This window comes from Brassica napus, chromosome A4, assembly GCF_020379485.1.
Source record: "Brassica napus cultivar Da-Ae chromosome A4, Da-Ae, whole genome shotgun sequence".
NCBI lineage: Eukaryota > Viridiplantae > Streptophyta > Magnoliopsida > Brassicales > Brassicaceae > Brassica > Brassica napus.
In genome coordinates this window covers 1,945,140-1,971,938 of record NC_063437.1, presented here as the reverse complement: position 1 = coordinate 1,971,938, position 26,799 = coordinate 1,945,140, and the positions used below count along the sequence as shown (strand labels likewise).

The 26,799-nt window shown below is 29.7% G+C and overlaps 2 protein-coding genes and 1 pseudogene across 2 annotated transcripts; all 3 read right to left on the bottom strand.

Moving 5' to 3' along the window:
* Positions 1 to 8,523: 8,523 nt before the first annotated feature.
* Positions 8,524 to 10,497, bottom strand: LOC106445209 (annotated as a pseudogene).
* Positions 10,498 to 15,870: 5,373 nt separating this feature from the next.
* On the bottom strand, positions 15,871 to 17,359 carry LOC106445208 (probable glucan endo-1,3-beta-glucosidase BG3). Its single transcript, XM_013886726.3, has one exon. It carries the CDS (start codon positions 16,724 to 16,726, stop codon positions 16,349 to 16,351), a length of 378 nt encoding a protein of 125 aa, XP_013742180.1. The 5' UTR covers positions 16,727 to 17,359; the 3' UTR covers positions 15,871 to 16,348.
* Positions 17,360 to 24,023: 6,664 nt separating this feature from the next.
* On the bottom strand, positions 24,024 to 25,502 carry LOC125608077 (glucan endo-1,3-beta-glucosidase). The gene is made up of 2 exons (XM_048777921.1): positions 25,287 to 25,502; positions 24,024 to 25,190 (listed from the first exon to the last, which is right to left on the bottom strand). Exons 1-2 carry the CDS (start codon positions 25,414 to 25,416, stop codon positions 24,229 to 24,231), a joined length of 1,092 nt encoding a protein of 363 aa, XP_048633878.1. The 5' UTR covers positions 25,417 to 25,502; the 3' UTR covers positions 24,024 to 24,228.
* Positions 25,503 to 26,799: the final 1,297 nt, after the last annotated feature.

Sequence of the window (26,799 nt, the reverse complement as noted above, 5' to 3'; positions counted from 1 at the left end):
TCTACAATATCTGAATGAGAAAAAAAAATCATCTGAAACCATGGAGTAATTAATACAGTATAGCCTGTTTTTTTATCAGGAACATATTTACATTATATGTTTTGTAGCTTATCTTACGGAATTACTCGCATGACTTTTGCATCAATATTAGTATTTCAAATTACATACTTGGTATTATATTAGATGCATAAGATGTTTGACAAATTTTATTTTGTAATTAATTAAACCCATAAGAAATTGAAAAGAATAAGTATTCATCTGTACCTTCCATACATATGAAACCACAACAATAATAACGTAATGTCAAGTTTAACATTTTTAAAAAATCCATATTTTTCAGATTTATGACACCAAATTAATGATTTAACCTGATTTATAACTAGAAACATTTATTTTCTTTTAATTTGGTAGTAAGCTAGACAACTCCTTTGTAAATCTATATTTGATTTATTTGAAAAACAAGGGCATGTGCGAATGAGATTCTTTAAAAAGCGATCATTTAAAAAACATCTCTTATATACTAAAAGCAAGTAACATAACCTATTCAATTATGATACATGACATTTTTTCAAAAAAATAAAACAAAAAATAATTGGAAACCCATAACACTCTGTCTCTAACTTTTCTACAACTTCAGTAACTGAATTCCTATTTTTCCTCTAGATTTCTTATCCCACATTTAAAAAAATTTGGTTCATGATTTCGAACCTTTTTTCTCCTATAGAAATTTGTATCAATTAGTTTATTATTTATTTGTTTTCCACTCTTTTTTCATTGTCAAATACTCTTTGTTATTTTTCAAAATATTTGGTTGTAACAACAAAAAACTATACAAATTGATAAATAGTATTCATTTACATTTAGTTTTTGCTTATTCTATAATAAATACTCTCTGATTTTGTTTTGAATAATTTAGATTGTAGATAACACTTGAATCAGAGCTTACATCTTCAATATCAGAATGAGAAATAAAAAAATAAAAAAAATCATCTGCAACTATGCGGTAGTTAATAAAGTATAGTGAGTTCTTTTATCAGCAACATCTTTACATATAGGTTTTGTTGCTTATCTTACGGAGTTACTTGCATGACTTTTTCATCAATTTTAGTATTTCAAATGAACATACTTGGTATTATATTAGATGCACGAGATGTTTGACAAAATTTATACTCAAATTAATGAAACCCATAAGAAATTGAGGAGAATAAGTATTCATCCATACTTTCCATGCACATGAAACCACCACAGTAATAATTTTATATCAAGTTTAGCATTTTAAATTTTTTAAAAAAATTCAGTTTATGACCAAATTAATGATTAAACTTTATTTATAAATAGAAACAATTATTTTCTTTCATTTGGTAGCGGGCTAGACAACTCATTTGTAAATCTATATTTTAATTATTTGAAAATCAATCGCATATGTGAATGACATACCTTAAAATCATCATTTAAAGAAAACATCTTTTATATAGTAAAACACAAGTCACTTAACCTATCAAATTATGATACATGCCATATTTTTACAAAAATAAAAAATAACTAATTGAAAAACCCTGTCACTCGATCTCTAACTTTTCTACGACTTCAAATAAATGAATTCCTATTTTTCCTCCAGGAATCTTATACCACATTTAAATGGTTTTGGTTCACGATTTCAAACTCTTTTCTCTCCTATATAATTTTTTATCTAATAATTTATTATTTATTTATTTTTCGACTCTTTCTTTTTTATTGTCAAATCTTCTTTGTTCTTTTTCAAGATATTTGACAGTAACAATAAAAACTACAAAATTTGATAATTATTATACATTTACATTTAGTTTTCTCTTATTCTATAATAAATCCTCTCTGATTTTATTTTGAATATTTGAGATTGAAGATAACACTTGAATTAGAGCTTACATCTTCCACATTAAAATGAGAAATAATAAAATCATCTGCAACTATGGAGTTATTAATAAATTATAGTTAGTTATTTTATCAGCAACGTATTTACATATATGTTTTGTGGCTTATCTTACGGAATTACTTGCATGACTTTTGCATCAATTTTAGTATTTCACACGAACATACTTGGTATTATATTAGATGCACAAGATGTTTGACAAAAGTTATACTCTAATTAATTAAACCCATAAGAAATTGAGAAGAATAAGTATCCATCCATACCTGCATACACATGAACCACCACAATAATAATGAATTATCAAGTTCAACATTTTTAAAAATTTACATAAGTTTCATTTTTATGACAAACAATTATTCATTTAACTTGATTTATAAGTACAAACATATTTTTTCTTTCATTCTGGTAGCGGGCTAGACAATTATTTTGTAAATCTATATTTTAACTATTTGAAAAACAAGTGCATGTGTGGATGATGTTCCTTAAAAATCTTCATTTTAAAAAATCTCTTTTATACGAAAACACAAGTACCCTAACCTATCAAATTCTGATAAATGTAATATTTTTACAAAAATAAAACAAAACAAATAATTGAAAAATCATGTCACTCGATCTCTAACTTTTCTACAGCTTCACATAATTGAATTCCAATTTTTCATCTAGATATCCTATCTCACGTTATATGCTTTTGGTTCACAATATCTAACTATTTTTCTCTCCTTTATAATCTTTTATCTAATAATTTATTATTTATTTGTTTACCACTCTTTCTTTTTCATTGTCATATCTTCTTTGTTCTTTTTCAAGATATTTGGCTGTAACAACAACACTAAATAAATTGATAATTATTATTCATTTATATTTGGTTTTCTCTTATTCTATAATAAATACTCTCTGATTTTGTTTTGAATATTTCAGATTGAAGATAACACTTGAACCAGAGCTTACGTCTTCAATATAAGAATGAGAAATTAAATATCATCGGCAACTATGAGACAATTAATAAAGTATATTCAGTTCTTTTATCAGCAACTTTTTTACATATATGTTTTGTGGCTTATCTTACGTAATTACTTGCATGACTTTTGCATCAATTTAGTATTCAAAACAAACATACTTGGTATTATATTAGATGCACAAGATGTTTGACAAAAGTTATACTCTGATTAATTAAGCCCCTAAGAAATTGAGAAGAATAAGTATTCATCCATACATGCCATACACATGAAACCACCGCGATAATAACGTAATATCAAGTTTAACATTTTTAAAAATTTACATATTTTTCATTTTTTTGACAGAAAATTATTGATGTAACTTGATTTATAACTAGAAACATTTATTTTCTTTCATTTTTTTAGCAAGCTAGACAACTCATTTGTATTTTTTAAAAAATTACCCATATTACATAATTTTTAATATATCATTTTGATTTTTGAAACATAATAATTTTGTAGTTTATATTTCTAAGCACAATAATTTTATATTGAATAATTTTATTTTGTCTTATAAACCATCAATTGTTGTTAATCCTATTTTTAGAATATTACCTGTGCAGCCTTATAAATGCATTTTTTATGGATCAAATTTTTACGGTAATGTATAATAAAATAATTTTATATATTTTTAGTGCTATTCTAAAGTATTTTCTATAATTAATAACCTAATTGTATTATTGAATATTCTTTTTTTTATTATGGAAGTACTAATGAATATATACATGTGTGAAATATACATTATGTTCAAGTGGGCTCTTAGCTACCTCATAGCAGTCTAGAAAACTGGCACAAAAGATGAAGAAAAAAAAATATATATATATATATATATATTATATCATTTACTTATTAATCAAGAAGCATTTTTAACAAATAACCTATGTTTAGTAGATTAATAACAACTTTACTATTATTGCTGATGTGTCAAACTCACAACCCTCCTCAACTAACTAAGTTAACACCCCTTTAATTACTAGGATATTTACATCGCTATTGGTACATATCACATATTTTTTTAATTAATGGATATAACATTACATTATCCATTCGTCGAATAAAATAATAATTGTACAATTGTCAGAGACAGCATATGAGACGCCGACGTCAAGTCTATATCATCGTCGGACAAATTCACTGATCCGTTTAACCAAATCTCTTTTAAACTTTCGCCGTCATTAGCAGACTTGAAACTGGCTGTAGATCTGGACTTTAACAGACTTGAATAAATTAACCGGTAGCTGACTAGCTCATAAAGACAACTTACTTGAAGAGCGATAAGAGACATAACTTTAACGTCGGTGGCATATGTTATTAAGTTACTTCCGCGTACGGTTCCGACATACCTTGAGGTTGAAGATCATTTGAAGATAGAAGTGAGACGCCTTGCCAACATATTTTTCAAGCGTGTGAATGTGTGATCGTTAGCGAGTTGGACTTTTCAACATCGTTAAACACTGTAGGTACTGATTTACTTCTTTGTAGTTTGTAGATATGATCTTAAGGTTTAACACTAACTTTTTCAACTCTCTTTATATTCACAAGGACAGTTCTGATCAGTACCTACTCTGACTAGCGCAAGATTGCTGCATTTTAGGTCTTTGCTTTGAAATCATTGTACAAAGAACCATATTTTAAAAACTGTTTCTTTGAAGATCACATGTGTATTTAGCTCAATTGGGTAAGTGGAAACGTTTGTGATATATTTGTTGACGAACCTCACTTTATTTGGTTTGGTAGGTTAGTATCGTATGTGTTAACATGCTTAACTTGAACAAATCTATACTATTAAAGCAGGATCCTATTGTCCTTTTTACCTTAGCATGCCCTTTTCTTTACTACCATTGCATGTTTCATTAAGGAAAATCAAGTAATATTAATAACACATCTATATTGGGTCATTTTTTTTGGATTCAGCCCACATCAGATCCGTCTTGGGCCATTTGGGCCGATTAAGAAATCAAATCCAATTCTCACATTTTTTTTTACTTTGGGTCATTGAGTCCAAGTTCAAATAATTTTTTTTCAACTATTCTTAATTATTTTTTTTTCTTAATATAATTTAAGCATTCATAAAAAAATTAAATTTTTTCATTGAAAAGTATAAATCTTTATTAAAAGTATATAATTTTTTATTAAAATATTAACCACATAATAAAATTAATTTATCAGAGTTATACCAACTTAATTCATTAAATAAATAAAGTTTAATTTTTTAAACATAAATAGTCATTTAAAATGAAATACGATAAATAAAGATAAAATTTTTAAGTCTTTTATAAAATAAAACACAAATATATGAAAATATGACATTTACTAAATAATTGTCAATTGAAAAAAAAAAAAATAAATCCGCGCTTTGAAAGCGCGGGTCAAAATCTAGTGAGTAGTTAAAGTTGCTTTGAGAAATAAGGAAATAAAGAGATTGGTTTATACGAGAAAGATGTCTATATAGCAATGCTGAAACAGCAAAGATATTAAAGTCCAAATATGAAAAAGAAAATATATACCATTTTCCTCACTCTGCACAAAATATGTGATTTAAAATCACCTTTTGTATAGTATTCTGCTTGAACACCTTCCAACAGGAACAACGGGAACATCTTCACTTCGAATTTTCTGCCACATGTCAGGGTCTCCAGAGGCGGATGCTAAAATAGAGTTTAAAGTAAAAATGTTCCAATGATACTCTATTTTCTACTCTATAATAGTGTAAATTTATTTTTTACTCTATATATAAAGTAATTTTTTTTATTTTTTGTTCATTACTTTATTTTCAACTCTAAAATAGAGTATCACTGAAGCAACATCTAGAGTTACTCTATTTTTTTTTTTTGATCAACAGAGTTACTCTATTTTAAAGAAAAAAATAAAGTAAACCATTGGAAATGGTCTCATTAACCAAACTAAAACCAAAAGCCAAACAAATTTTCATCCATGAACACACGCAACTGTTTCTTAAACGTTTACTGTATATTCTGTACTGTATTTTCTTTTTGTAAAAGAAACTGTATATTCTATTCCTGTCTTAGATCAATCTCTATATCATGTTTATAAATTGAACACGTCGACATTATTTACATTTCTTCAGTCACCCTCCGATTGTATATCACTGAAAAACTTTTTGTTTTAGTATCTCTATAATATTATTTGAGAAGTCACTTTCTTAGGTGTCATACCCACGTTAACTCTCACGGTGGTTGATTACTATGATACCTTTGATGAATTAAAAATAATTACATTTTAAATACTATTATTTCCTTTTAAATTTTTTCTAAATAACAATATAAAACAAAAAGGAGATATTTATAAAGTTAAACAAAATTAAAAACGAAAATATATGTATATATAATATGATTTCATAAAAAAAGGAAAGTTCAAAAAATACTAATATTTCATTTATAAGATTTTTTTTTTAATTTTGAAGTAATAAAACAATTTCCTTATATCTATATTCTTATATGAAAAAAAATATTTATATATAATGTGATTTCATTAAAGAGAGATCACACAAGTGATCTTGATATTAGAAAAAATAAAAAGATTTTTTTTTTGAAGTAATAAAACACTTTCCTTATATCTACATATTCTTAAATGAAAACAAATATTTGTATATAATGTGATTTTATTAAAGAGAGATCACACAAATGATCTTGATGTTAGAAAAAAGAAATATTTATCTTTTAAAACATAATTTTATACAAAATACAAATATATATTTTTTCAAAGTAATAGAATTTGTTTTATATATCTATCTATTTTCTTAGATGATTGCATAAAATAATTAAGTAACATAAACTGATATATGTTTAATGGAAAAATAATAATTTATAATTAGTATTATTGAAATATTTTTTTCATATATTTAGTTGACTATAATATCTTACAATTACAGCAAAAAAATATAAATTATATTTTACTTATATAATATAATTTCTCAAAACAATCACATTTTTACTGCATATTTTAAGAGATATTAAAAAACTAAAAATAAATTTTAACAATAAACATCTTTTGATCAAATAACTACAACATGAGTGACTCGACTAATTCATTTTATATCTAAAATTATAGATTGAACTACAATAAAAATATATAAATTATAGGATGACTTAAAACATATTAACAAATGAAAAATAAAATATTAACTCTTTGTTACCATTTAGTTCTTTTGTAAAATTTTATATATGCATGAGACTTTCAAATATTATCATCATATTAATTTATGTAATTTGGAATCACACACTTTAGTTTATTTTTTATTTCACTCTAAGCACAATATATCTTAAGTTATACATAATCTTACTAAATATACTTACATATCTGCTGTAAAAAAACTTACATATCTAAAAAAACAACCAACCAAAATACATATAAGAAAATTAATCAAAGAACTAATATATTTACAGTCAAAAATATTATAGTTGAATTCAAAGAAATAGATGGAATCCAATATGTCCAAATGATAATTAAATTGACTGTAAAACTACAAAACTGATTAGATATAAAATATCTAAATTCATGTGCATAATTAAAGTAATACAATATTATTAATAGAAATTAAAATTAATTTAAAACTAAAAGTAAATATTAATCAATTATTATAGTATATTTACTTTATAAATATTTATGTCCGTGCATGAGCACGGGAAAATCACCTAGTAATAATTATATTTGAGATTACTCATATCAAAATATAATCATATTTGACAATGCATTCAAAACAAACATGAGCCCAATTTTACAAGAAAGGTCAGAATGCATTGCGTTGCTTATGTGTAAACAAGCCAAAAGAAAAAGGAATTGGTTAGGTATTCAATATTGGTATGAAATTTCCTAAGTATTGTATATTGCTTTGCTAAGTAAATGGCTACAATTGGATGTAAATATATAATTATCAAAACTAACCAAGCAATACTTCTTAAAAATAAGTAAATATTCTTCACGAAGTTTACATTTTGTACATTTTTTATATAATATCTAATAGAACAATGAACAAAAATGTAAATTAAAGTATTATTTTTTATATACTCACCGGTCTCTACCTAGTATATAGTTTAAAACTCAGACCAAAAGTTAAGATTGAGTTTGTCACTAAAGATTGCAACCATAAAGGGACATGGCTTATAAGAGCATATAAGCATGACCGGGAGCTTGTGGTCAAGTGGTAAGGAGAAGGGCTTGGGATGTCACCACATTTCAAGTTCAATTCACCTGCCATGCGAAACTAAGTCACATTTTCCTGGTCACCTTACTTGAACATGGGCTACTGCATTTCGGCCCATTAGAATACCTGGGAAAGGGTCTATTTGTGGACTACACCTCCCATCCGGGGGTTATGTTTAGTTTGTGTCTTTAATAGACCTGGGTTTTAACCCTTTTCTTTAGAAAAAAAAAACAGTATATAAGCATTGTGTTTTTTTTTTTGAAACACATATAAGCATTGTGTAGTTACCCTAGTTAATAGCCGAAGAACTTTCTTCTTGGTGTCGATTTCAGTTCTGGACGACAGAAATAGAGGCAGTGTTGTTGATGGCTTTGCGTAGACTTGTGTTATATCTAAATGTTTCAGCTAAGTATTTAAAAGGTTTTGTTTACTATGAACGAACAACATCATATATATATATATATTGAAGAATTGTAAAAACCTCTCATTACATTACTGAAACAGATGAAGTAAGAACAAGGTTAAGGCTCATTAGTCCTTATTATTACAACAAGTTCACACATTTTTAACACTCAAATAGACAAATACCAGTTACGGCATCACTGCGTTACTAGCCCTTGCTTCTTCAAGAAGTCTCTCCAAGGAGATTAGTTGAAATTAACACCATATTTAAGCTGTTTAGTAGTAGGAAGAAACAGCCCAAAGTACCTCTCAACCTCATCATTCGGCTTCTCATTCTCATCGAACATGGCGAATATGTTGTATCAAATTGTTAATATAAGCCTCCGCATTCCCCACGCTTGCCCCGGGCCCTCCCTGCGTGGGCCAACCGCTCTCCGACACCACGACTTCCAACGATCCCCCGCCCGATTTCTCCAGTGCCACGTAAACTGAGTCGAGATTGGAGTCGAAAAGGTTTTGGTGATGGAGCTGGTTGTTGGGGTCATTGAATTCATTACTGCTCGGTTTGAACAGAGAGAATTCTAGAGAGACGTCGCCGTTCTTGTAGCCGAAGTAAGTGTAGATATTTACGAGCAAAGGATATCGCTTGCTTACCAAGAAACCTATCACCGGTTTGAGAAAGTTCAAATAATCATCACTGAATCTTCCGCACGACGGAGGATACGTGTCCACGAAGGCTCCCATGTATGTAGTCGTGGAGACCGGGATACTGAGGCCTGCTTCGGAAAGCGATTTATCAATGTTTTGCATAGCCTGGAAGAGAACCGTCCCAGCCCCACCTGGGCCCCTGGGCATCACCTCGTTTCCGACCGAGATGTACTTGAAACTAACATCGTTGTACTTCTGGACGTTGTCTCGGACCCATGTGCTGGCCTCCGTTTGGCTATCTGCGACACGTTGTAAGTCGCCATTGGGAATGTCGAGGATGAGCTAGATGTTGGAGCCACGGAGAGCGTCGAGAGCGTTAGGGTTGGGACTGTACATCCGCATTCGTCGGATGTTGTACTGCTTGTACATAGCCACAGCTTCCGAATTACTTGGTAGGTTATTTCCATACTCCCCGTAGCATATTCCGATTTGTCCAGCTAGTAATAAAATTGTCATTCAATAAAATATAATTAATATAATTAATAGGGTTATAGAAGATGATTAATGGATGCTACATAAGCTTAAAGAAGACTAAACCTGTGGTGTCGAAGAAGGAAGCCATTAGAAGTAACATCAACATTGGTGATAATGCTAACATCCTAACCCCAGACATTTTCATGAAATAATAAAGAAGACGTTATAATGTGGTTTTTTTGCTGTTATACTTTGAGTTTTTTGATATGTTTGAATCGTACCATTTTGCGCCTATTTATAATGCGAGCCCGGGGGTTCAAGTCAGTCAATGCATGTAATACATTAAACAAATACAGTCACATATATGCTTTGAATAGCTAGGGTCAATATACCTTGAGATTGAAGAGTCAAATGAGATGGATGAACCGGTTTTGTTAAATACTCAAGTTTAAGTGGTTGTGTTTTTCTAGTAATAGGTTGGATCATGGTATTATGAGCCGTTAATCATATACGTCAATCTCGTGTTAACTAATATTAACTGTTCCTTTACGTTATTAATTATAGATTTTAGACCACTGGAGTTAGACATTCTTGGAGCCATCACTGGCACCTTCATACACGTTTGACACCAAATCGTACGATCTATACTTTACCGAGTGGCGGAGCCATAAAATTTTTGTATATAGAAAAGAAATCAAAAACATAATTTATAAACCACAAAAAACTACCAATGTACTCTAGGCACACTCCTTTTATTGTTGAATGTAAGAATTTATTCAAACAAAAAAAAACGTTTGTACAATGACTATTTCTTTGTTTAGAGTGTTATGTGTTTTAGAGTTTAAAAAAAAAAAAGATAGCTATAATGAATAAAAACATGTCTCAATCTCTATCTCTAAAATCTTCTGAAACCGAACCACACGACTATAGCATTTTCACTATACGCACACTCATGTTTTGAAACATTTTTATAATAGTTTTATTGAATAAAAATATAGAAAACCAACCTAAAACATAAACTGAAAAATAATTATAGAACAGAGTTGAGAGTCCACCATCGTCTTGTGTTTCCAAGGAACAAGAACATTTTTTTAAAAAAAATTACTTATTTTTTAATGTTTCTATATTGTAAATTAGTTGGACTTAATACAATTTGAGCTTAAACTAACATATTACTAAATTTTAAAACAACAAAAAATGTTTAGAGATTTTATATTTTTGGGTAATTATAGGAAAATCATGTTTAAACTAATAGAAATCCAAAGTTATAAAGATAAAATTAAAATTATTTTAATTGTATAATTAAATTTTATCTTCAAGGTTTAGTAAATATTTTTGTGGGGTCACTTATGTTTTTACTGCAATAACTCGTTGGGTCACTTTTCTGGCACGTGTGGCCAAGTTTATGGTTTCCATGTTCAAGTCTATGGGTTATTTTTCACAGTCGTTAGGGTAGGTTATAGGGATCAAAGGGCTTAAAGTTAGTGGGTCAAAAGGCTATAATTGTCACAAAATATTTCTCTCTTCACGTAGGTATCCAATTGCTAAATTAACACTTAACCTGACCTATATTTACAATATCAAACTTAACGCGATCCACACAGAAAACGAACTCACTATCATTGTTGGTCTGGACATCCGTGGTGTCTAAAGCACACCCCCAATATGCTATCCTCTAACTATAATTTTTTTCCCATAAAAGTATGAATATATAATCAAATAATATAAAATATTATTAAACTTTAATTTGTTCTCAAAGATTAGAAAGTAAAAAAGTAATATATTATTCATGAAAGATAACTCTCCTTATTATTTTTTTCTGTAAAATAATTTATCAACTTTGAATAATCAAGTTTTTTCCGCTAATTCATGCTCTGTTGATATTGGCAATGTTCGTTGTGAAGACGACGAGACTAGCATCAGCGATCCAAATTAGAACGTGAAACTGAATAAAGTTTAGCTGGATTTAGTAGCGGCAATTGTTAAAAAAATCAGACATAATAGATTTCACGTCGCCGAAATTCAATAGCATTACTTTTAAGAATCCGGAATCGACTTTTAAATGCCAGCGACTAGTTCCTCTCACAACCATGTTCCGTTTTGTCGTAGTCAGCGTTTATTTCTGGTCGCTGGTCGCTAACACTGCGTCTTTCTTCCAAACAGGAACCTTTATTGAAAGTCCATTCAAACGCTCCTGAGACATAGTCGAACGTAGATAGTTTTTTATGAGCTCCAACTTTGAAAAACTTCTTTAGAAACAACTGTAACCGGAATTGTTAGTAATATACGATAAGCAATCTCTGTGTTTGGATAACAACCATCCATTCTTTTTAGAAATTCTAACATCTTGATAGCTTTTGTAATTTCTTTTGGCAACATTCCAGTTACCACAAATAACGTAGATATACTATAACAGTAAATTACAATAATGAAGGGACGTGGTTTAGGATAGAGTAGAGATATTAACAGCCAAATATATTTTTTCTCACCGTCTACTTCAGCTTTGGAAGACAAAATAGACGTCGTTTGTTTATGAATAACTTGCTGTTGTTATAGATCTGTCCACCACTATAACAATTTGCCTTGCACATTCCAACAATATATTAATATTCTATAAGAAAACAATCGAGGATCTTATTCATTGTAGTTTTTTCTTTCGTTTTCTGTGATAAAAACGGTTTATGTCATATGTTCTATAATTTTTCAGACAGAAAAATTATAATTGATGAAGTCTCCCTCGATCGGTACTCAAACTACTGACATACTTGATGAACGTAGAGACTCCGGGCGGCTATAACGATTCCTCACGATAATCATGAATTACACCATCAACGTTTTAAAAATCACGGTCTTAAATTAAAAATAAAAGCCTCATATCATTACAACCCACTCCATCTTAATTTATCATTGCATATATAAATATATATATTGATTAACATGAATCTTTACCAAAGTCGTACTTAGGCTGCTTGTTAGGATGAATTTGAAATTTTTATTAGCCTCCATACATGGCATTTAAATTGCTACCAAAGTCGTACTTAGGCTGCTTGCTAGGAGGAATCAATCCCCTAAACTTCTCAACATCAGGAGGACTCGGCTTCACATTTTCATCATACATCGCAAATTAATAAATAAAACTTGATTGACAATAAACATGTCATTCTCTTTGAATTCTTCTTGATTCAAAATGATGAATATTTTCAACACAAATTAATCCACTTATGTTTTAATATTTCCATTGAAACAATTCAGTTGTTGATTTTTTTTTGAACAGCTCTATTGTATACAAACTAATAAAGCATAAAAAGAAAATACTCTTATATATATATACTAAGCACAAGTAATCTAACCTATTAAATTATGACACATGACATATTTTTACAAAAATAAAACAAAAAAATAATTGAAAAACCATGTTACTCGATCTCTACTTTTATATTTTCCCTCCAGATATCTTATCCCACGTTTAAAAGTTTTTTGTTCATGATTTAGAACTATTCTTTTCTCTTATATAATTTTGTATTTATTAATTTATTCTTTATTTATTTTTCCGCTCTTTCTTTTTTTTTGAGATATTTGGCTATAACAACAAAATACTATACAAATTGATAACTACTCTTCATTTACATTTTGTATTCTCTTATTGTATAATAAATACTCTCTGATTTTGTTTTTGAATATTTTAGATTGAAGATAACACTCGAATCAGAGCTTAGTCTTCAATATCAAAATGAGAAATAAAAATCCATCGGAAATAAAAATCCATCGGCAACTATGAGGTAATAAAGTATAGTCAATTCTTTAATCATCAACATATTTACAAATATGTTTTGTGGTTTATCTTACGGAATTATTTGCATGACTTTTGCATCAATTTTAATATTTCAAACGGACATCCCTTTCTTATTAAAGGAGGAACATTCATAGAAATAAACCTTGGCCTCATGTGTTTATTACATGAGTGTCATTTCCTATGTGTCATCACCTCATGCACTCTCATTAACTTTTTCAAAAAACCCTTTGTGAACTAGAATAATTACAACCAAATGCCATTGGTCATATACATTATACTATATGATTACAATCAGATTTGAAAAAAAAACGGGAATTTATGATAGGCAGAATATTAACTCTTTTGTAAAAGGAAACAAAATAAGTTCGACATCTATCAAATCGTTTTATGAACATTTTTGTTTACGTTAATTATAATGCAACATTTTATGAACATTTTTAAACTAATATCAAATCGTATTATAATGCAACGTTTTATGAACATTTTTGAAACCGAATCAACATTTTATGAACATTTTTATGCAACATTTTATGAACATTTTTAAACTAATATCAAATTTTTTTATAATGTAACTAAAGAAACGGGAATAATTTTATGAACAATTTTATGCTTATTTTAGGAACACGTATTATAATCGAACGTTTTATGAACATTTTTGTCAACGTTAATTATAATGCAATATTAACTCTTTTGTAAAAGGCAACATTTTTGTCAACGTCACATTTCCTTTCAATAATAGTCATAATATCATTGTATTCACCCTATTATTTTTTTATTGTTTTGTGGAGTTGAAATATTTGATTGATTATTAGTTGAGTCATGAACTCATGATTGATTGAATAACAGAATATAATCATAATATTTGTTTCTTATATAACGAAACGTGAATAAAATAATTATTTGAAAACATGGCAAAATTGATGGGAATTGATATTCTAATCAATTCATAATTTTTATTTGGGTATTGATATTCTAATGTTTGACACTAAACCGATTTCAATTGGTATATGGTTTGACTTTGTTATAGTTATGTTCCATTTTGCCTTGGATTTGAAATATCTAAAGTGACGCCATAAAACCTATGTTCTAAATGGGATACCGTATAATTTCAAATATGAAAACTGATACACTTATTATTTGGTCAAATATCATATTGAATATTTTCCCCATATTATGTTCGAAAATATAGTACTTACCGATTTCTGAAAGCGAGATTGCGTGTAGTTAATATGCGTGATCAATCCCATTTATGCTCACAAACCAATCAAAATAATGTCTGATTTGTATTTATATTCCTGATTAATTTTCGGAAACAACTTCCGTTATTTTAAATATGATTTTTCCTTATATGTTCACTCCATTTAATATCCGCATATATGATTTATTTTCAAAAGCTTGAATACATATTACAGTCACAAGATTGAATCTAATTAACTGAAATTCAAATTTATAGGAAACTTAAATCTTCGTATATGCCTAGTATGGTAACAAATGATTAATTTCTTAATCACATTATACACTTTCCATTTACTTATTCCGTGTAGTTTTATTTGTCTAATACTATAAATATATGGCTACATATAAAACATCGACTCATATTAAACTCATAGCTACCTCTTTTTCAACCAAAAAAAATCTCAGAAACAAAGAACTTTCAAACAAACGAGGTAATATATTGTACTAATTGAGAATAAACAAATTTATGGAATTGATATTCCTTTCATATATTGCTGAACTTTTTTCTTTTTTAAGGTCGTCTGAAGCATGTCACCAACATCGATGGATTTTTTAAAATCATTTTTGAACTCAAAGATGTTCCAAAAATCAATGAATTCAAAAAAAGGTATATCCCATGAGTTTATTTTGTTAATTTGGTTAGTAGTTATGTTTAGTTTGCTAAACTAATTTTCAGTTTCTTCTTGGTATAGAATTGCAAATCAGGAGTTTTGAAGATCCTTCTTACGGCATTTTGGTTTTTTCAGATTTTAATTTATTTCTTTATAATTTGGGATCGTTAGTACTTTTACTTTTCTTTGCCTATGTTTTTTATAATATTTTAATCATAATTTATTATGATCGTAATAATTCTTTTTCTTATTTTATATTTTGTCTTAAATTCATAATAAATTAATATAAGTTATTGCACACTATTATATCTTTGTTACCTTCAAATGTTTATAATTTACAGATAACCCCTTAAAAAATCTTTAAAATCAAAAGAAAACAAGTTTACAACTTATATACATGCACAATTTATTTAATATATGAAAATTAATTTTAGATCACTCACTCCGCGCAGGGCGCGGGTATCACCTAGTACTTGGTATTATATTAGATGTACAAGATGTTTGATAAAAGTTAATACTCTAATTAATTAAACTTATAAGAAATTGAGAAGGATAAGTATTCATCCATACCTGCCATACACGTGAAACCACCACGATAATCATGTAATATCAAGTTTAACTTTTTTTTAAATTTACAATATTGTAAAAAATATATATATAATTGATTTGCAAATTAAAAAAAAAGAGTGTTTTAGAAAATAATAAAATAAAAAGGCAGTGGATACTGGATGTCCACGTATTTGTGGGCCACATAAGATTTGCCTGAGTGACACGACACTAACAGCAATCAGCTTGAACAATTGTTCACATTTAATATCAAAATCGAACAATAAATAAGTCTCGATAGCTCGCCCTGGCCTCCTTGGAGATCCAGTCTTCACAGTTTGTATCAGATTGTTCACATAAGTTCTTGCATTGTCCACACTCGCAGCGGTTCCTCCCGCTGTCGGCCAACCGCTCTCCGACACCACGATCTCCAATGACTGCTTCCTGTTTTCTCCAGTGCCGCGTAGATAGTGTCTAGGAGTGCGAGGAAGAGGTTTCGGTATGAGTTTGACCCGTCGTTGACTACAGTCTTCTTTGAAGTTAACAGAGCGTACTCCAAACTGACGTCTCTCATGTTACCAAGAAATCTATCACGGGCGTAAAAAAGATCCGAGAATCCGGTGTGAACGATCCGCTCGAGGGCGGAAACCCACTAAAACCGTTGGAGACCTTGACCCCGAGGTCTGAAACAGCTCTCTCAATGTTTTGCATTGCTTGGAGGAGAAACATTGCGTCTAGGTCCGAGGGTTGCACCTCGTTCCCTACCGATATGTAGCGGAATCTGACACCCTTTGTGTAGTTGCGGACGTTGTTACGGACCCATGTGTCGGCTTCAGATTGGTTGGAGGCGATACGCTGGATATCCGAGTTTGGAACATCGAGTAGAAGCTCTAAGTTGGAGCCATTTAGAGCGGTTAGAACCTCTTGGTCGGGATCGTAAAGCCACATCAGATGGATGTTACGCTGCCGGTAAAACGCCACCACATCCACCGGATGTGGCAGGTTGTTTCCAATTTTCCCGTAGCACACCCCGATTTGCCCAGCTTCATTTCCAAATTAAAGATCATCCGTCATGAAAATAACATTTAAATCAAATTCTGATATCTTCAATAGGTTAAGAACTGTGACCTTCCGTGTCCAAGAAGGAAGCTAGTAGGAACCTGAAAATAAGCAGTAACAGTGGTACTGAGGTTAAGCAATTCGATCGATGATGAGATATCTTCAAGAAATAGCAACGAAAGGATAATGTTAAGCAATTTTGTTTTAATGGGTGACTTGTAAGTCAATGAAATGAAACAAAGTCATCGAGTCATATCATTCACTAGTTTTTGGAATGTTATCCATTAAACCACCGATCATGAAATGTCTCACTAAATCTATGCTTTGAAAAGTCAGAAGTATAAATTTTCTTTACTTGTAGCCATGACTGGCCAAAATTATTTTGGACCCTAGGGAAAAGTTTTTTTTGGTCTTTTAAGTTTGATTGTTAGTATATTTTTGCGTTTTGATAAATAAAAGTTTAGACAATTTTAGTATAGTTTTTCTTTTGGAAGATAAGATTTTGGGATTATGGAACCAAAATAATATATACATGTTTGTATGGAAATTTTTCAGTTTTGTTTTAATTATTGACATATGAGCTGGACCGTCGCATCCATGTCTCCCTAAGAAGCGGTCCTGGATGTAGCTTTCAACAAGGCTTAACCAACTTGACACTAAAATTTTACTGTTAAATGGAACGGATCGTCCACCTTCTCTAAGTCAAATACTCAAATACTATAAAGCTATAAGTTTCTTTTTTTTTTTTTGGAAAATAAGCCGGATCAAAATAGCTAATCAGAAGAATTGTGAATCGGTAATCTTCTAGAGCAAATTTGGTAATAAATTATGTTAAATTTTTTTAAAAAAAAATTAGACATAGAATATCTAACTTTCTCCAATAATGGATCTTTCCCTACACACCCCACTGCATAAAACCTAAGATTAAATGCGATGATGACTTGCATTTTGGAATCATGGTAAAAGCCAGTAATCACACGTCTATTGAGGACCATTGAATTGTTTCCTAACGTCGTTAGACAAACTAGCCATCATCAATTATGGTACGATGGCTTTCGTTACTAATAGTCGTTCCTGAAATCATCAATGGCACTCTAGTTACTAGGGGCATTGCCCCTGCGCAAGCGCGGAGTTGTGGAAATAGTGCTTGTTTCATCTTAATATTTGCTAGGGTTATTATAGTTGTAGATTTTGCGTTTTGAGTTGATTTTCAAGTGTTTTTTATTATTATAGAGTTAGAGTTGTGATGATGAACTGTGTATGCATTGTTTTCCACTTAAGAAGGACTAAATTGTGTTAGTAATGTGATTGATATAGTTCATGTTGTTGTTTGCTGTGTCATTGAGACTTATTGTTTGTTTGTCTTTTTAATTTGTTTCTTATACTGTTGAGAGTACATAAATTATATTAAAGTTGTTGAAAGTATCTTTTGTTTATGGATATTTTTTCTCCAGTTTAGTTGTGTAAGATGTGTGTATTAAGTAATAATTTTTATTATCCTTATTATGTTTGTTATATGTTTTTATTTTATTTTTAAACGTGTTGCTCTTACCGGACTTTTAAAACAAATACATGAAGACTTGTAGAAATAACTATAAAATGATTGATAGTTCTGAGTATTTGAGCTTTAATGAGTTTTAAACAAATGTATTTCTCATAAGAAGACAATAGCATTGACATGTTGACATTGGACATGTAAGCTATTTTATAAGACAAAAGGAGTGAGCAGGTGGAGATATTGTTGCCGCCTTTGTGTCTATCGGGATTGTTTCTTGTATCTCCTGTTGTGGTTGTGTTTGTTTATCTTTTATTTGATGGATAATATGTAAACAAAAATCATTGTTAGTTGTATTTATCAGAGTTCATAACGTACTCTGCTTTTCTGTTTAGGTAATTTCACTGATCTTGGTTGTCGTCTTCGTCTTCTTCGTTGCGAAAGTAAGTTTGTAAATTGTTAAATAGCTGGCCGTGAAGTTTGTATTTGTTTAGTTGAGTCGATGTATGTGTCGTTTCGAAAGTAAGTTTGTAAATTGTTAAATAGTTGGTCGTGTAGTTTGTATTTGTTTAGCTGACTCGATTTATGTGTCGTTGAGTTTTAGTTGAGGTGATTGGTTTGGTATATTTGTTTTGAAGTTTATTTCTAAGATTAGACAAAAAAGAGAGGTGATCATTAATGATTCATCTTTTTTGGAATTCTAGTTTTTGGTGTTTTGAATGTTTGGGTTGTTGTGGTTTCTTTTAAGCTATAAAATAAAGGTTTGTGTAAAATTAGTTTGATAAGTAAGAGAGATAACTAGACAGCCACATAATTTGGGTAAGAAATATTTTTGATTATTGATATTAGCACAATATAGATAATAATATAAAGAGAATTGAGTGTTGATTGTTTCTTACGAATCAATGAGGAGACGGATAACGACTCGAGTTGTTTCTTTCCTAAGGTCAGAGCCTTGGACATAACGGATTTTTCCAACCACATCTGCGAGTTTAAATATCAGTTATGATAACGAAACATATTATAAACCCAGATGCAATATGATAATATACATAGGAGTACTAGGTTTATGTTCGCAATCACTTGAAAATTATCAAACAGTCTAATAATGATTGGAGATTGATCTCAGGAGCACCCGTGATAACTTCATCAATAATAGTTGGTGAGATGAAACGAATTAGGAATGAATGATCAATTATCTTGTACATGCTTGAACACCTAACAACCTCAAAACGATCGACTTTCACAATGGAACCGGCTTTCAAAGATGGCATGTAATGATTAGCACGTCCGGCGGGAATAAACCAATGAATCACGGAATCGGCAAATAATATTATTTAACAAAGAATCATGAAATCAATTAAAAACAATAATACTAAATAAATGTGATAAATAGAAAATTAACGTGATGAACCTCATTTAAAAATGAAACTCATAATACACTTGTAGGCCCGGTCTACAGAGAAAATCGAAGAAGAAAAGGTTTCCGACCATCATAAATCTATACTATTAAAGCAGGATCCTATTGCCCTTTTTACCTTAGCCTACCATTTTCTTTACTAACATTGCATGTTTCATTAAGGGCAATCAAGTAATATTAATAACACATCAATATTGGGTCATTTTTTTCGGATCCAACCCACATAAGATCTCTCTTGGGCCATTTGGGCCGATTAAGAAATCAGATCCAATTTTCACATTTTTTTTCCTTTTGGCCATTGAGTCCAAGTTCAAATAATTTTTTTTCAACTATTCTTAATTATTATTTTTTTTTTCTTAATATAACTTAAGCATTAATAAAAAAATGAATTTTTTCATTGAAAAATATAAATCTTTATTAAAAGTATATAATTTTTTTATTAAAATATTAACCACATAACAAAATTAATTTATCAGAGTTATACCAACTTAATTCATTAAAAAAATAAAATTTAATTTTTTAAACATAAATAGTCTTTTAAAATGAAATACGATAAATAAAGATAAATGGTTTAAGTCTTTTATAAAATACAACACAAATATATGAAAATATGACATTTACTAAATATTTGTCAATTGAAAAAAAATAAAATAAATAAACCCGCGCTTTGAAAGCGCGGATCAAAATCTAGTATATATTAGTTTCGACCATCAATGTACAAAGTATCCTTTAGTTTAGTGGTATAAATATTGGTGTTTATAGCTCAATAACCTGGGTTCGAGCCACAGGTTTGATATTTTTTCACACTTTTTGAAAGTAGGACCCACCAAAATACTGACGTGGCGGCTCAAGAATGAGGCAAATATATTATAGATTTCTCCCTAGTTAGACGATACTTTCCGAAAGTTCTGAAGTTTTTCTATAGAGGAAACATTGTAGCCATCATCAATTATATGTGTTTCTGTAATGGTTGAATTTGGCATTTATACTCAAAAGTACAATATTGTAAAGAATATAATGAATTGGCAAATAAAAATGTAGTGGATACTGGATAACCAAGCATTTAAGGGAACATTCCTATACATATCATCTATATATTAATTGATAATTATTTAAAAAGTTGTAACATATATTTTATACTAATTATAAAAATAACTTAATGATGTGTCACTTGATATCAATTTGGCTTACGTGGCTGCATAATAATCAATTGAATAGTTTGTAATTCCAAAATCAAATGGCTAAGTAACATTATATTAACCCAAAATATAAGAAGTGTGTATTATTTTCTTAAATAAAAGCTACAATATTACCTAATATGATGAACATATATATAATAATAAAAGATTTTATAACAATTTTTATATCATTCCTCATTTTTGTTTAGTTTTATATTATTAAAAGAAATTAAACAATCACATAACCCATATAATAAAAAATAGATTTTTTCTTATATGTTATATTTTAATTTTTTTTAACGACTATAAATTACAAAACATGTTAAAATCCCTCTTTGAAAATTTTGTGATCAATGGCTTAAATGTTTTTGTTATAACAAGATACAAATGATCATAAAACTGTATTAATATAAATTTTTATTTAATAGATATTCATATTAAATAATATATATACATATGTATATCTATTTTAATATATTTTAATTAAACTATATACCATTTAAAAATACATAAACATGTTAATTTTGAAATTTGCATTGAAAAAGTTTTGAGACATTTATATTTTAATTTTGAAATTTGCATCAAAAAAATATCACATCGAAAATTTTGGGATTAGTGATTTATATTTTTGTTACATCAAATATACAAATTTTAATAAAACCATATGAGTAGGACGTCTCAATATAAATATTTATATTAAAATATACTATATATTTATGTCGGTATCATTGAAATTTAATTATGTACCATATAAAATAAATAAAATGATTATTTTGATTTATTTACCATAAAAATATTGTAAATAAACAAGATGTATAATTTTGATTTATGTGATTACTCTAATCTCCTATACATTAATTGAGAAACAATTGATTACTCTAGCAAGTGTGAGATTTTATTAATTAATATTGTTCGAAAATCTAACAAGAGATCGATACAACGAAGATATATTCAGAAGCTACTGAAAATCACCTAGCGAGAACATGGATTGCACAACAAATTTGCTTTCCTAACCCTAACCCCCTTTCTATTCATCACAATACCAACATAGAGTATATGGAAGTGCCGATTGACAATCTGAAATGGTAACATTTTTTAATTTCAGCCCATTGTTTTCCTTAAATGAGCCTAGAATATTTTTTAATGATTAACTAAATGGGTCACGTATATAGGAAAATGTGTTTTGGTTTAAAAAATGTTGCATACCCAAAATAAATATGGACTATCCAAAACTGAACCAACCCTGATCCAAAAAATAGTACTGAACGTTAACCAAAATTGGTTAGATATCCGAATGGGTTCAGAATTTTGGTATCTATAGAACCGGAACCGAATAGAAATATTTCGGGTATCCGAATATATCTGAACCAGATTTATATACTTAAATATATTAATTATTTTTAAATTTAATATCAAAAAGAATATACAAAATATATAAGATGTTTTTAAGTTGTGCAAAATACTCGGAAATATATACAAATAGTTATAAGTACATATTTTAAAATAGCTAAACGGTATTTAAAATTCCTAAACTACTTAAAATATCTATTGATTTCCTATCCAAATATTTAAGTTAAACCAATTTTTATGTTAAGTTAAGTATTTTGGCATACATTATTCAAATTTATATGTTAAATATTAATTTTATTTTTATATTTTGAAAACTTTAAAGTATATATGAACTTTAATTTGTGAAAAATATTAAATAGGGTATCCGAACCTGAACCAAACCCGCAAAAATCCAAACCAAACCAAACCGTAAGGATCCGAACCGAACCAAAATGATACTCGAATGCCCACTTCTAAGGGAATCTCCAACTCTACTTCATTTTCTACTACATACATCATTTTGGAGTAAAATTTTCTCCAGCCACATTTCATTTTCAACACCAAAATGGAGTAATGGCTAGGGTTACTCCATTTATGGAGTAAATCTTACCTATTACTCCATTTTGGAGTTGAATTTTTTTTATTTATAAAATGGTCCTTTGAATCTTTAACATTTATATTTCTTACTTAAATAATATTTAAAATGATACAATGATATGAAATAAAATAGGATAATCTCCAAAAGGTTATTTAATAATTTTACATAAAGATGAATAATTTTAAAAAAAAAACAAAACAAGCATAAATAATTATAAGCTATTATTAACAATTATTAATAGAATATCCGATTTTGAAATTTTCTTGCACGGTTTAAGAATATCAAAAATAAGCTTATTTTTCATTACAAAATGCATTAGTTATTTATTTGTGAGAAAAATATTCAACTGCTCATTATTGAACCAACATGTATATATATATATATATATATATATATATATTGTCTTTTTAATGATTTATTGTAGTTTTTAATAACAAATCTTTAGTTTAAATAATTTATATTTCAAGTAATTTTTGTAAACATAAAATAGTTGGGGTTAATTGGTAAAATTTATAAGGTATTATTAACAACTATTAGTAAAATAAAAATAGAATTATTTTAGAATATTATTTTGAAGTAGAAAATAGAGTAATACATTGGAATAAAACATAACTCCATTTTGGTATTGCACCATTTTGGAATAGAAAATGGAATAATACATTGAAGATGCTCTAATCAATTGTAAAAACGTTATTGATAACAAAATGTATATTATTTATGATATTTAAATACAATATATTTTATAAAAATTCATCCGCGTAGTGCGCGGATTATCATCTAGTATAATTAATAACCTCATCGTATAAATGAATTTTCCTTTTTGTTATGAAAATATTAATGAATATTCTTATCAAGTCGTAGACTCGTAGCTACCTCATAGCAGTCTAGAAAACCAGTACAAAAGATGATGAAAAACCAAAAAAAAAAAACAAAATAGTTTAAAACTCAGACCACAAGCTAAGATTGAGTTTGGTACTAAAGATTGCAACCATGAAGGGACAAGTGACATGTCTTACTTAGAACAGTATAAGCATTGTGTAGTTATCCTAGTTAATAGCCAAAGAACTTTCTTCTTGGTGTCGATTCGGTTTTGGACGACAAAAATAGACGCCGTGTTGATGATGGCTTTGCTTAGGCTTGTGTCATGTCTAAATGTTTCAGCTAAATATTTAAAAGTTTTTGTTTACTATAATCGAACAACTCTCATTACATTATTGAAACAGATGAAGTGCAACGGTTAAGGCTCATTAGTCCTTATTATTACAACAAGTTCACACATTTTTAATTAAGACACATAAAAAAAAACCCTCAAATAGACAAATACCATCTACCGCATCGCCCTTGCTTCTTCAAGAAGTCTCTCCAAGGAGATTAGTTAAACTTAACACCATATTTAAGCTGTCTAGTAGTAGGAGAAAACATCCCCCAATACTTCTCATACTCATCATTAGGCGACGTCTGCTTCCCGTTCTCATCGAACATGGCGAATATGTAAGTCTCTATAGCTTTCCCTGGCCTTTTCGGAGATCCATTCTTATTAACATGTAGTCTCAAATTGTTAACATAAGCCTCCGCATTCGGCACACTTGCCCCGGGTCCTCCCTGCGTGGGCCAACCGCTCTCCGACACCACGACATCCAACGATCCCCCGCCCGATTTCTCCAGTGCCGCGTAAACTGAGTCGAGATTGGCGTCGAAGAAGTTTAGGTAACGGAGCTGGTTGTTGGGGTCAGTGAATTCATTATTACTATTCGGTTGCAACAGAGCGAATTGTAGAGAGACGTCGCGGTTCATGTAGCCGAAGTAAGTGTAGATATTCACGAGCAGAGGGGATCGCTTGTTCACCAAGAAACCTATCACCGGTTGTAGAAAGTTTCTATACTCATCCTTGAATCTTCCGCGCGACGGAGGATACGTGTCCGCGAAGGCTCCCATGAATGTAGTCGTGGAGACCTTTATATTGCTGAGGCCTGCTGCGGAAAGCGCTCTATCTATGTTCTGCATCGCCTGGATGAGAGCCGCCGCCCCCGGTTCCCCTGGTTTCACCTCGTTTCCGACCGAGATGTACTTGAATCTGACATCGTTATACTTCTGGACGTTGTCTCGGACCCATGTGTTGGCCTCCGCTTGGCTGTCTGCGAGACGTTTTAAGTCGCCATTGGGAACGTCGAGGATGAACTCGATGTTGGAGCCACGGAGAGCGTTGAGAGCGTCGGGGTTGGGACCGTACATCCGCATTCGCGGGATGCTATACTGCTTGAACATAGCCACAACTTCCGATGGATTTGGTATGTTATTTCCCATCTGCCCGAAGCATACTCCGATTTGTCCAGCTAGTAATAAAATTGTCATGCAATAAAATATAATCAATAGGGTTATAGAAGATGATTAATTAATGGATGCTACATAAGCTTAAGAGATGACTAAACCTGTGGTGTCGAAGTTGGAAGCCATTAGAAGGCTGAGAAGAAACAGCAACATTGGTGATGATGCTAACATCCTAACCCCAGACATTTTCATGAAATAATACTTTATTTTTATATGTTTGAATCGTACCATTCTGCGTCTATTTATAGTGCGAGTCCGTGGTTCAAGTCAGTCAATGCATGCAACGCCCTTAACAAATATACTTCAATACATATTTGTTTGAAAAGTCTACGACGACTATGAGTTCTCTACACAAACAGCTTTCAATAGCTAGGGTCAATATACCCATAGACTGAAGAGTCAAATGAGATGGATGCATCGGTTATAAAAATACTCAAATTTAAGTGGTTGTTGTGTTTTCAAATCATGGCATTATGAGACGTTAATCATACGTTCATCTCGTGTGAACTAATATTAAATCTTCGCTTCGTTTACGTTATTAAAAATAGGTTTTAGACCACTAAGGTTAGACTATTCTTGGAGCCATCACTGGCACCTTCATATACGTTAGACACTAATTAATTACAATCCATATGAAAATTTGGTGAAGTAAAGATCCACAAGAACGAATAAACCCATTGATTTTCTCTCACAAAATTAGGTTCTAGATGTCTCGGATTCATAACCAGATTCTCAAAAAGATTCAACTAATGTTATATAACATTTTTACAGAAATATATAGTTAGAAATATTAGGAGCTGGTGATAAAATGGAAAATGTTGCCTAAAAATAGCGATAAATTTATCAGTACACGGTGACACCGAAAATCTATTCAAATATACAATGTAGAAATTACATTTACGTATTTGTTTTTTACGTTAAAAATTTTTAGTGGTCCAAATAAATCTGTTAGCATCACTTTTTTTACCAAATCATTTTTGGATGAAGGTTAACATCGATCATTATAAGTGAACATGCTTCTTCTATTTAAAAACATAATTAAATTCTTCTTAATTAGACCCTGGATATTATGTGCAAATATTTCCTGCATGTTGGATTTTGCATACGGTTTGTAATAAAAAAACAACTATAAAACTCCGATATTTTATTTACATTTTTCTCATTGTTTGTAATAAAAACAACTATAAAATTGGATACATTTTCCAAAACTTCCAAAAGTTAAAGCTAATTGAAAATCACCTGGTCTTCCTAAACCTTAAGGCTAATAAGTGGATGTGTTAACTTGTTTTACCATCTGAAACTTTGTTATTAACTTGTTTAGCTTTCTTTTTGTCAAGGTTTAACATAAACTAGATCCGCTATGCTTGTTAATCCTCTTTTCATTATTAATGATATTTACCCTTTAGCAAAAAAAGAAGAGAAAATCATCTGGTCTTAATTAACGAATACAGTAGAAACTCTATAAATTAGTACTCGATAAATTAAAAACAATATAAATTGATAAATTCTTTTGGTTTCGAGTTGGGTGGGCTCAAGATATAACACAAATCAATAAAATAATAAAAATTATTTTTTGGAAAACTCTGTTTAAATATATGATCTCATTAAAATCAT